Raw genomic sequence first — 13,194 nt, forward strand, 5'->3', positions numbered from 1 at the left:
CACACTGCTGACGAGATCAAAGCTGCCGTCATGAAGGTGAAGCTGGTTTGCTTTTCATGGTTTTAATACCCTGCAGACTGAAAGCTGTTAAACATTCAGTTGAGACGGTCGGCTCCTCTTCGAGGAAGAAGCCTTAAGTCGACAACCTGGAACCTGGTTGCTGGACTTCCTAACACTAAGCTGCCTGTCCTGGTTTAGGTGGACTACATGGAGAAGGGCACCATGACGGGTCTGGCCCTGAAACACATGCTGGAGACCAGCTTCTCCGAGTCCGAGGGCGCTCGACCCGCCGGCCGCAACATCCCCCGAATCGGACTGGTGTTCACGGACGGACGCTCGCAGGACGACATCACGGAGTTCGCCAAGAAGGCCAAAGAAGCCGGTAAGACTCGGGACCAGATCCTCACTCTGTCTTCTGCAGACCCCCTGACACAGGTGTGTGTGTGTGTGTGTGCGTTTGTGTGTGTGTGCAGGGATCACCATGTACGCGGTGGGCGTTGGGAAAGCGGTGGAGGACGAGCTTCGTGAGATCGCGTCGGAGCCGGTGGAGAAGCATTTCTATTACACCAGCGACTTCACCGCCATCAGCACCATCGCTGAGAACCTCAAGCTCAACGTGTGCCCAGGTACCAGACCAGTACCAGACCCGGATGTAGTCCTGTTAGCACCAAGCTAAAAGTGGCAGGATGTTAACAATATGAAACTATATGATGTCCATATTTATTATCTTACATATTACTGTAGTATACAGGCCTATTCATGTGTACATAATACTCACACAGAACTCTGGGTCTGAATACTTCTCCATCTTGTGTTACAATGCTGTCTTAACTTTTATTCATAATTGCTAATAATTGTTGCTGTGATGTCATGGTGTAATGGCGTCATGGTGTCAGGAATCATGGTGTCATGGTGTCATGGCATCATGGTGTCATGGCACCCTGCTCTTTGGCTCTTTGGCTCTTTGGCTCCATCTGCTGACAGAAGTACATGACAGCAGTAACTAAATATTAGACCAGAGAGAACGAATTAAAAATCAAACATGATGGAAAACATGACGAAAGGTTGTAAATCAGAGATTGACCTTTTGAAGCATTGCATCATGGGATATGATGAACTGCTTCTTGCTCGTGTTAAACACTGTGCTGGTGGTGTGTGTGCAGAGGAGAGTCAGGGTGAGGTGGAGGTGAAGGACCCGTGTGCCTGTGAGAGTCTGGTGGAGTTCCAGCAGGCCACCATGAGCAGCCTGCAGCAGCTCACCACCACACATATCCACTTTAAACCAGAGAGCCCGTGATCACATGTTCACAATGTTATCTACATGCATGTTCACTAGTGTTATCTACATGCATGTTCACTAATGTTACCTACATGCATGTTCACTAATGTTACCTACATGCATGTTCACTAATGTTACCTACATGCATGTTCACTAATGTTACCTACATGCATGTTCACTAATGTTATCTACATGTATGTTCACTAATGTTATCTACATGCATGTTCACTAATGTTACCTACATGTATGTTCACTAATGTTACCTACATGCATGTTCACTAATGTTATCTACATGCATGTTCACTAATGTTACCTAATGTATGTTCACTATTGTTATCTACATGCATGTTCACTAATGTTACCTACATGCATGTTCACTAATGTTACCTACATGCATGTTCACTAATGTTACCTACATGCATGTTCACTAATGTTACCTACATGCATGTTCACTAATGTTACCTACATGCATGTTCACTAATGTTATCTACATGTATGTTCACTAATGTTATCTACATGCATGTTCACTAATGTTACCTACATGTATGTTCACTAATGTTACCTACATGCATGTTCACTAATGTTATCTACATGTATGTTCACTAATGTTATCTACATGCATGTTCACTAATGTTACCTACATGTATGTTCACTAATGTTACCTACATGTATGTTCACTAATGTTATCTACATGCATGTTCACTAATGTTATCTACATGTATGTTCACTAATGTTACCTACATGCATGTTCACTAATGTTACCTAATGTATGTTCACTAATGTTACCTACATGTATGTTCACTAATGTTACCTACATGCATGTTCACTAATGTTACCACATGTATGTTCACTAATGTTACCTAATGTATGTTTACTAATGTTACCTAATGTATGTTCACTAATGTTATCTACATGTATGCTCACTAATGTTACCACATGTATGTTCACTAATGTTATCTACATGTATGTTCACTGATGTTACCTACATGCATGTTCACTATTATTATCTACATGTATGTTTACTAATGTTACCTAATGTATGTTTACTAATGTTACCTAATGTATGTTCACTAATGTTATCTACATGTATGCTCACTAATGTTACCACATGTATGTTCACTAATGTTACCACATGTATGTTTACTAATGTTACTTACATGTATGTTCACTAATGTTACCTACATGTATGCTCACTAATGTTACCACATGTATGTTCACTAATGTTATCTACATGTATGTTCACTAATGTTACCTACATGTATGTTCACTAATATTATCTGTTTACATGTAAGTTCACTAATATTATCTGTTTACATGTATGTTCACTAATATGATCTATTTACACGTATGTTCACTAAGGTCATCTACGTGTATGTTTCATAACTCAGGATCATAACTCAGAATCATAACTCATAACGCTGCATGTGGAACATTCCTTAACGTGTTACTGTCAGGCATGACGGCTCGTTTGCAGCAGCTGGAGAACCAGCTGCTCTCCCGGAAGTGATCCACCTTCATCACATCGAGCCACCGAAGAGGAGCAAAGTGAGGTAGAGGAGCAGAGTGAGGAAGAGGAGGGCACGTCATAAACCAACGGGCAGAACCAAAGTGTCCTTCAGTCGGTCCTTTCATCTGAACGCTAGAGATAATCATATTTCTGGTCATCAATATTTCTGGTCATCACATTTCTGGTGATCAAACTGAAGCTTTCATAAACTTAAACCCCAGCAGGTCTTGTGATCCATTCCCTTCCTTCAGGATCAATCACAGTGATTGTATTGAGCTGGTGTTAAAGTCACCATATCTGTCACTAGAGGTAATCATGCCCACTAGATATTAATAGACATAAGCACCTTTTCATCTCTCAGCATCAGCTCTGTTTATACTAGATCGCTTCTGTTGTTTACTGTCATGTCTTTATATCAGATTGTTTGATTTTCTACATGAGGATACAACATTTAAATACAACATAAAGTGTTGTTACCACTCCTAATATGACATATTCATGTAAACCTCCTGGTGACTTATTCATATCAACTGAAGGCCCATACTCTCTTTCATGAATCTCATTTGTTGTCCACTCTGCACTTTTATAGATTTAGTCCTGAACATGTCTGAGAATTATTAAAATGAAAAAGCGGTCCTTCATCATCGTCGTCATGGTTCCATTAGAGAGGAAGAAACCAGAGGCCTCCATTATTAATGACATTATTAATACTTTGGTTTCTCTCCTGTAAACTTCTTTATATTTGACCGCTGTATGTTTTTGTATATTTTATACGAGCTGTACCTTTTTGTATTTTTCTGATAGATCTCTGTATTCCAGGCAGACAATAAAAGAGTCAACTTTTCCCCTTTGAGAGATGTTGTTCTTCCCTCGACTTCCTGAATAATAATAATAACAATTAATTGGTTCATATCTTCTAAACACAATGAGATATCACCAAAGTACAAAGTATCGTTTGATCACATTGAATCAATAATGATCCACAAAAAAGTTTCATAAGAATCGGAGCCAACGTTTAGGAGAACTGAGCAAGAATGTTTCTTTTCACAAAAATCAAAATGGCGGAGGGAAAAGTAGGCGGAGCTAACCATATTTTGTAGAGCGGAACCACCCGAACATGTGTGCCAAATCTCAAATCAATAGGTAAAAAATTGGCAAAAATGGATATCTTTTACATCCAGAGGAGGCGCTGTCGAGCTACATCTTTCCCACTTTTTGCCGACACCGCAATAAAATTGGAATTTTCGCCGAGTCGGATTTGTGTGGAAACTTTAAATAATGTAAGTTTAACCCAAGCACCTCTTTTCCCCAATGACCTATACCAGAACAATAAGAAGAAGAAGAAACAATAGAATATCAAAAGGTCCTCCACTCTGACTACGTCAGTGCTCGGCCCTAATAAAAATAATAATAATAATAATAATGTACCAATTAAACATCGTCTCTATTTCCCAGGATTAGTAGTAATTGATCCCTTAAAGAAACGTAACTATTATTTGTTTATTATTTGTTCAAAACCAAATATTGGATCAGATTTGGTTCGGTCATATTTCAGCATCAGAACCAGCGAGCCCAATAATCCATATCCATCAGATCATGTACTGAGTTTGATGTTGTGTTTCTGTTCTTTTGTTCTTTTGTTTACGTTTGACTTTGCTTCTTTTTTATGAGAAGATAATAGATATTATATTATTGCATCATGAATCTTTCAGTCTCTCATCCATCAGACCAAACTCCTCCCTCTCTGGTGATGTCACCGAGCAGGTCCGCCTCCAGAGAACTGAACTCCTGTTTCCACTCAAACTTTTCTTTGTCCGACTTTAATGGAGACCTTCTTCACAGCTCCAGAGTCTTCCTCAGCTTGAAAGGTGACGGGTTCCCAGGTGGGCGTCGGTTTCCACGGGGATCCGCTTCATTACGACGGCGACCTTTTAGCTGGCGTCCTCCGTGGCCCAGGCCTGTTGGTTCCACTCCTTCCTTCCTGTGAACAAACACTCTCTCTCCGGGGGGTTGCTCTAATGAACGACCTCGCGGACCTTTAGGGGAAACGTTGTCTCAAGCAGCGTCTTGTGGATATGAACTTGGACAAAGTTCAGAGTTGTGAACATAGAAAAGTTCCACGCGATAAGTTCAGTGAAGAACCGGATCAGATCCTGTAGACCAGGACGGAACCAGCTCATGAATTCTTTGATCGGTAATGAATTGATTATTCATGTTGAGGGCAACGTTGTGCTTCTTTCCTGCTCGCTAACACACATTAAAATGCATCAAAATAAGACCTTTTATTTCCTCATTCAACAGAAAATAAAAAGTGACTTTTCTCTTTTTTGTCGTGTTTTCCCACAAAAGTCCAGAAGAGAGAGACATGAACAGTCAGCAGGACTTCAGGGGAATTTCTGTTGATGAAGTCCAAATGTCTTCAGCTCTGTGACCAATAAATCATCGGTGGCTTCTCTCCTCGTGTTCTGTGTTCACACGTCCTGGTTCTTGATCACGTGGATAACAAAGAAAACAATATACAACTATGAATGTTGTGCAGTGTATGTTTCTATTTGTTGTAGGAATAGTTACGAACGCTGGATGAGTCTCTTCAAGGCCCACTCACATGCACTAACGTGCACTAAAAGGCATGCTCACATGCACCAACGTGCACTAAAAGGCATGCTCACATGCACTAACGTGCACTAAAAGGCATGCTCACATGCACCAACGTGCACTAAAAGGCATGCTCACATGCACCAACGTGCACTAAAAGGCACACTTACGTGCACCAATGTGCACTAAAAGGCACGTTCACGTGCACTACCGTGGACTAAAAGGCACATTCACGTGCACTAACAAGGACTAAAAGACACGCTCACACGCACTAACGTGCACTCAAAGGCACATTCACATGCACTGACATGCACTAACATGCACTAAAAGGCACGCTCACGTGCACTAACGTGGACTAAAAGGCACATTCGCATGCACTAACGTGCACTAAAAGACACGCTCACATGCACTAACGTGCACTTAAAGGCATGCTCACGTGCACTAACGCGGACTAAAAGACATGCTCACGTGCACTAAAGTGCACAACAGGAGAAGCTCTGATAGCAACCAAAAAAGAGACTTGATTCTCTGACTTTAAAACTTCAAGTCTCAAAACTTTAATTCTTAACAGTTTAAAACTTAAAACTTTAAGTCTTAAAACTTTAGGTCTTAAATATAATTTGGGTTTTTGGGGAGTCGTATGTTGGCTGTGTTGCTGAGTGTTTGTTTGTTACGTGTTTGTGTTCACAAACAAACGTTGAAAGAAAGTTCCAGTTAATTAGTTTCAAAGTAAAAGTTGATAACGGAGTCAGACGGGCGAGGAGCAGTGATGAAGACGATGATGAGGATGAAGAGCGTGTCCACAGAGAGTCCGTGACCTGAACCCGTCCTCCACTGAGGATGCTGCAACTTGTTTTTGATCCACTGAAAGCGGGCTAAAGTGAAGCCGAGTCCCGGAGGACGCGCCGCACAACAACATGAAGAGGCGGCTGCAGCTCCGCCCGCTTCCTGAAGCCCATGAGGACCAGAGGAAGGTCAGGAGGTCCCACGGAGCCACCGGGCCCTCAGGAAGGTTCCCCTGTAGTTCCACAGAAGAATAGTTCCAGCAGGGAAAAAAAGACTTTCAAAAGTAAAAGTTGTTCGAGAGTCAGGAGAATCTTCCTCTGAAGTTGATGATGATGATTTTATATTCAAAATTTCAACTTTTTTTGTAACCTGTCACGTCTGTGCATTGACTTTTTTCGCGTTGCGTCTGATGTGACTGCAGCTTGAGGGTTTCTTTCTAGAGGCTGGATGAACTTCTGCAGGTTGTTTCCACACTCAGGGCTTTGAGGGGATCTCTTTTATCTCACTTAATCTCTTTTTATCTCACTTAATCTCTTTTATCTCACTTCATCTCTTTTATCTCACTTCATCTATTTTTATCTCACTTCATCTCTTTTATCTCACTTCATCTCTTTTTATCTCACTTCATCTATTTTTATCTCACTTCATCTCTTTTTATCTCACTTCATCTCTTTTTATCTCACTTAATCTCTTTTTTATCTCACTTCATCTCTTTTATCTCACTTCATCTCTTTTTATCTCACTTAATCTCTTTTATCTCACTTCATCTCTATTATCTCACTTCATCTCTTTTATCTCACTTCATCTCTTTTATCTCACTTCATCTCTTTTTATCTCACTTCATCTATTTTTATCTCACTTCATCTCTTTTTATCTCACTTCATCTCTTTTATCTCACTTCATCTCTTTTTATCTCACTTCATCTATTTTTAACTCACTTCATCTCTTTTATCTCACTTCATCTCTTTTTATCTCACTTAATCTCTTTTATCTCACTTCATCTCTATTATCTCACTTCATCTCTTTTATCTCACTTCATCTCTTTTTATCTCACTTAATCTCTTTTATCTCACTTCATCTCTATTATCTCACTTCATCTCTTTTATCTCACTTCATCTCTTTTATCTCACTTCATCTCTTTTTATCTCACTTAATCTCTTTTATCTCACTTCATCTCTTTTATCTCACTTCATCTCTTTTTATCTCACTTCATCTCTTTTTAACTCACTTCATCTCTTTTTAACTCACTTCATCTCTTTTCATCTCATTTTTTTTATTTTTATCTCTCTTCATCTCACTTCACCTCTTTTCATCTCACTTAATCTCACTTAATTAATTAATACATATCAACTATAGTAAAAATAACAATAGTAATAGTTATAGTAATTTTAGATTACGGCAGACACCATGTTTTTTTTTACAACCAGTAAACAGGAAGTGGTCATATCTGGACTGAGGAGACGTGACGTTGAGACCTGTCAGTCAGCCTGTAGCCCCGCCCCTAAAGCATGATATGGTCTGTTGGACTGTAAATGATCATAATGCGCTGAACGACCTTCATGCTGGTGAAGACTGGAGACCAGACTTCACTCTGCAGGCGGCTCCTCACACACACTCCTCACACGCACTGCTCACACACACTCCTCACACACACTCCTCACACACACTCCTCACACACACTCCTCACACACACTCCTCACACACACTCCTCACACACACTCCTCCATCCTTAAACCACATACAGTCTGGTCTCCTCTGTAGCTCCGTTGTTGTCGTCTGAACTCTTTCACGGATGTGAGACCTGAGAGACATGAACCCTTTCACCATGCAAACACACACTATTGTGTATCGCTATTGTGTATCGCTATTGTGCATCGTTATCGTGTATCGTTATTGTGTTGAAACATTGTGAGTTGACGCATGTTGCTTTGAGCTGCTGTGTATGTTTGTAACATTGTGTGTTTGTAATGTTGTGTGTTTCTAACGTGTGTTTTCAACATTGTGTGTTTTTAACGTTGTGTGTGTTTTGTAACGTTGTGTGTTTGTAACGTTGTGTGTTTGTAACTTTTTGTGTTTTTAACAATGTGTGTTTGTAACATTGTGTGTTTGTGACAGTGTGTGTTTCTAACATTGTGTGTTTGTGATGTGTGTTTGTGACGTTGTGTGTTTGTGACGTTGTGTGTTTCTAACATTGTGTGTTTCTAACGTTGTGTGTGTTTCTAACGTTGTCTGTTTCTAGAGTTGGGTGTGTTTCTAACGTGTGTTATTAATGTTGTGTGTGTTTGTAACGTTGTGTGTTTGTAACGTTGTGTGCTTGTAATTGTGGGTTTCTAACGTTGTGCGCTTGTAACGTTGTGAAGTTTTGAAATTGAAATCGTCTGATCCGTATCAATGTAAATATTACAGAGAAATAAAAACTAAGACTGTAAGTCTCTCTCACAGATTTCAAACCATTCCTCAGTTTCACAAACGTAACGTGTCGATCATGATTGTTATTATAGCAAAAAACATAACATAGAATAAAATAACACATTTCAATCTTGTAATTTCCTTGAAATGATTGTCAACATTTAAACTTGTGTTCTGTGTAGTTGGAGATGAACGCGTCGTCGCTCAACGAGTCCGTGCTTCTGCAGTCCCGAGAGTCCGTCTCCAAAGCCGCCATCAAGAACGTCATCGTGGTGGTTCTCGGCCTCTCCATCAACTACGTCAATGTTGCCCTCATCCACACCTTCCACAACCACCAGGTACTCCTTCACTTATGAGACAGCAGGAAAGAAATATGCTGCACGTTAATATTTCAATGAGCCTTTTACTTGCAGCAGCAGAAGCATTCAATATTGATGATGTATTTACCGGACTCTGTGAAGTAACATGTTCATCCTACTATATTTATATTCTAACAGTTCAATGGACAAACTGAGGGTCATGACTATGACAGTAGTGGCCTTTAATTATTGATATAAGTGAACGTTTAACTGGGAGAACCACTTCCAGAGAAGAGATGTCACTCCATTTATTTTTTATGGAACTTTAAAAATATTCGTTGAAAATTAAAAAGAGTGGGGGCTTCTTGCAGAACAGACAATCTGTGATGAGTACGTGCAGAGAGAACATTACAGGTGAAGAACTGCCTGAAGAACAATACAATACACACTGGAGAGAGGTCACATTTCATGTGTGAACCCAAATGTGTGTGAGCACTTAAATATGGAGAAATCAAGCACAAGCAAAAAATATTATATTTTAGTCGCAAAGTAAACCTACCAGGTGAACCATCGGACCCCTCAGGTGTTCTGGTTGTTGTCTACTTTCTGTTCCAAGAGTCAGGACTAAACATGGAGAGGCAGCATTCAGCTTTTCTGCTTCACATTTCTGGAACAAGATCAGAATACTTTGCCGTTGACTTTAAATGAATCAGATTCAAGGATATTAATCAATTTCTGCATCTCACCACTGCATTATATTTCTTAAACTACACTGCATCTTTTATTTGTAGCTTTTTAACTTGCCTTGTCTTGCCTGACTTCCATGCTATATTCTAATTATCTCCGTCAGATCTTCAACACGAATCCTCGCTACATCCTTTTTATTCACCTGGTGGTCAACGACATGATCCAACTGACGCTGACTGTCATCCTGTTTGTCGTCAGCTACACCGTCTACCAAATAAATGTCTCCGTTTGTTGCGTCCTCATGCTGCTCGCTGTCATCACCACTGAAAACACCCCTCTGAACCTGGCCTGCATGGCGGTGGAGTGCTACATCGCCATCTGCATCCCCCTTCGCCACGCGCAGATCTGTACCATCAGGAGAACGTGGATGCTGATCGGTTTGATCTGGAACATAAGCATGTTGTCCGTTCTTCCCGATCTGTTCATCACTTTGGCCACAGAGCCGCTGGACTTCTTTCATTCCAGAATCTTCTGCCTCAGACATACCGCCTTCCCAAATCCTCTCCTCAGCCAGAAGAGGGATATTACCTATATTATGTATATGATTATAGATTGGTGTGTCATCTTTTACAGTTACTTCAACATCCTGTTCACTGCGAAAAATGCTAGCATAGACGCTAAAAAGGCCAGAAACACAATCCTCCTCCATGGCTTCCAGCTGCTGCTTTGTATGGCAACATATGTAACACCCCAGTTAAAACAGTTTCTGCTGCTACGCTTTCCCAAGAATTATTCAGACTCCCTGTTCGCTTGTTACATTATTGTACAGATTCTGCCACGGTCCATTAGTCCAATCATCTATGGCGTACGAGACAAGACCTTCAGGAAGTACTTGAAAAAACAGCTGTTGTGTAAAATGAGCCTACAGTTAGTTACAGCTCAAGTATTACAATAAGGAGGGCTTTCAAAAACAAGACATTATGGGTAAAAGTTGTTTAAACAAGTATCAAACCATCACTTATTCAGCAAGAAGCAATGAAGACGTTCATATTTCTGAGAACCTTTAGTACTCCCCTTCTTGGCCCCTCTGAGTACCAGTACCTCCTGCTCTCTTTGAGGTAATGACGTGCTTAACAGTTCAGTGTGTGTTCACTTCACAACGTGAAGGAACACACACTGATGTGGCTCCTGGAGAACAACCTGTTGGTTATAGTCCGTTCTTAAAGGCAGGCAGGTGAAGATGGTTCTGGTTCTGACCCCTTCAACGTCAAACAGATCCCTCCTTATGGACCCTGAGGCGGAGCGGACTTTCAATAAGACGATGATGTTCATACCTCGGTCCCCTCAGATATTAAGTTGTTATTCGACAAAAAACAAACAATTTCAAACACCCAGAAATAGTCAAAACACACTGAAATAAAACTTTCCGCTGACGTTTTTTGTCCCTTTAGTAATTCTGTACAAATTCATTAAATTCATTTCTCATGATTCAACCACATCTCCATGTGTGTAATGTCCAACGTGTCACAGCTGTGTTTGCATCATGAGGCCGATGATTTAAGTTTACTTTTCCACATTGATGAAGTGCACCTTTTATTTTAATGCGTTCACAAAAAGCAACAACATTCATAAAATACAAAATGTGTGTACACACACAGACACACACCTACAAACTGCGTGCGCACACACGTGATCCAGGCACATCATATAAAGCGTGCGGTTTCCTGGAGCTCTAATGTCGTGGCTCTGATCTCCGGCAGGAACTCAGGTAAGTTCCACTTCCTGTGGGCGACATGACGGCTTTGAACCTCAAACCAGATGTGATCGCTTGTGTTTTGATCCTTTTCATGGATGTTCAATGCTACCCGCTGTATTTTATATTTTTAGAGCAACGTTTAAAATGAGTTCAAAGTAAACTATAATTGCTCCGAGACTAATATCTATAAAAACCAAAGGGCTTTATGAAGTTAACATCTTTATGGATGTATCATCTTTCATTTCTCCCAGTCATAGCTGCAGATGAAAGTATCCCCAATTCTTGATTGGAAGAAGTAAGATGTTTTCAAAAACAAACATCAGTTAACACTGATACTCTTTAAGATTGTTAAAACAATGTTCACTGTGTGTGGCTTACATAAATGCATATTTAGTAATACATCACATATCATCTGATTCTCTCTAAGTGTTCAAAGCTCTGTTTGTTTAAGAATCACAAATATAATTATAAGACATTTGTGTCTCTATATTTGCATCGCTATATAAAGATTGATAATGATGAATAACTACAATGCATTTTGATTATTTCCTGTTAAGGAATATTACGTAACATCATTCTGAGTTTACACAACTCACTATGTTGCTCTTCTTTCAAAGCATCAAAAGCACAAGAGGAAAAACTGTTTTTTAAAGTGTTTTCAATTCAAAAGCATTTCATAAAATATATGCTTATGTGTTGGAGTTGATGTTATTCCAAGATATCTGAACTAAACATATCACGTATCCTTAAATATTGACTTGTAACTGAAATATTCTTCTGTGTCGTTGAGTCTCAAGAGATGAACAACGTGACGGTGGTTCTGCAGTATCGAGACTCCTTCTCCAAAGCTGTGACCAAGAATGTGATCGTTGTGGTTCTCGGGATCTCCATCAACTACATCAACGCCTGCCTTGTTCACACCTTCTGCAAACACCAGGTCTCATGTTTCTTGGACAAATACGTATTCACAAAGTGAATCAAGGCTTTCAGCAGCAAGCGAAGCCAGATAGCTGTCAACTGTAAATGACTCATCGGTCATTTGTCTTTTGAGCATATGATGTCCCAGGTTTTAAATCCAAACCCTTTCTCCTTTTCTTTGTGCTTTTCTTCATACCATCCAGATCTTCAACACAAATCCTCGCTACATCCTTTTTATTCACCTGGTGGTCAACGACATGATCCAACTGACGCTGACTGTCATCCTGTTTGTCGTCAGCTACACCGTTTACCAAATAAATGTCTCTGTTTGTTGTGTCCTTACACTACTCGCTCTCATCACCACTGAAAACACCCCTCTGAACCTGGCCTGCATGGCGGTGGAGTGCTACATCGCCATCTGCATCCCCCTTCGCCACGTGCAGATCTGTACCATCAGGAAAACGTGGATGCTGATCGGTTTGATCTGGAACTTAAGCATGTTGTCCGTTCTTCCCGATCTGTTCATCACTTTGGCCACAGAGCCGCTGGACTTCTTTCATTCCAGAATCTTCTGCCTCAGACATACCGCCTTCCCAGATCCCCTCATCATCCAGAAGAGGGAAATAACCTATTCAGTGCTACTAGTTATAGTTTGGATCACCATTTTTTACACCTACTTCAGAATTCTCTTAGCTGCACAAATAGCCAACAAAGAAGCTAAAAAAGCCAGAAACACAATCCTCCTCCATGGGTTCCAGCTGCTGCTTGGTATGGGAACGTACGTAGGGCCGCAGGTACTAAACGTCCTGAGGACATGGTTCCCCAAGAGTTATTTAGACCATCTCTTTGCTTTCTATATTATTGTTCAGGTTCTGCCACGGTCCATTAGTCCAATCCTCTACGGCGTCAGAGACAAGACTTTCAGGAAGTACTTGAAAAGTAATTTGTGTTGTTGAGT

At 40.5% G+C, this 13,194-nt stretch overlaps 3 protein-coding genes across 3 annotated transcripts in view; all 3 read left to right on the plus strand.

Annotated features, from left to right (window-relative positions):
• matn4 (matrilin 4) overlaps nt 1-3,140 on the plus strand; it is a 14,582-nt gene extending 11,442 nt beyond the window's left edge. The window contains exons 10-14 of the mRNA XM_068593909.1: nt 1-36; nt 199-382; nt 474-626; nt 1,164-1,268; nt 2,728-3,140. The exon at nt 1-36 is cut by the window's left edge and continues 96 nt beyond it. Of these exons, the coding sequence (XP_068450010.1) occupies nt 1-36; nt 199-382; nt 474-626; nt 1,164-1,268; nt 2,728-2,786 (537 nt within the window). The 3' untranslated portion in view covers nt 2,787-3,140. The remainder of the gene's footprint in view (nt 37-198; nt 383-473; nt 627-1,163; nt 1,269-2,727) is intronic.
• Nucleotides 3,141-8,764: 5,624 nt separating this feature from the next.
• LOC137796094 (odorant receptor 131-2-like) lies at nt 8,765-11,359 on the plus strand. The gene is made up of 3 exons (XM_068593777.1): nt 8,765-8,914; nt 9,726-10,489; nt 11,323-11,359. The coding sequence occupies exons 1-3, from the start codon at nt 8,765-8,767 to the stop codon at nt 11,357-11,359; spliced, it is 951 nt and encodes a 316-aa protein (XP_068449878.1).
• A 181-nt stretch (nt 11,360-11,540) lies between these two features.
• LOC137796714 (odorant receptor 131-2-like) lies at nt 11,541-13,192 on the plus strand. The gene is made up of 3 exons (XM_068594806.1): nt 11,541-11,558; nt 12,124-12,255; nt 12,440-13,192. The coding sequence occupies exons 1-3, from the start codon at nt 11,541-11,543 to the stop codon at nt 13,190-13,192; spliced, it is 903 nt and encodes a 300-aa protein (XP_068450907.1).
• Nucleotides 13,193-13,194: the final 2 nt, after the last annotated feature.

The sequence above is a fragment of the Clinocottus analis genome, unplaced genomic scaffold, assembly GCF_023055335.1.
Source record: "Clinocottus analis isolate CAN_PGR_092001 unplaced genomic scaffold, fCliAna1.0.p SCAF_3, whole genome shotgun sequence".
Lineage (NCBI taxonomy): Eukaryota > Metazoa > Chordata > Actinopteri > Perciformes > Cottidae > Clinocottus > Clinocottus analis.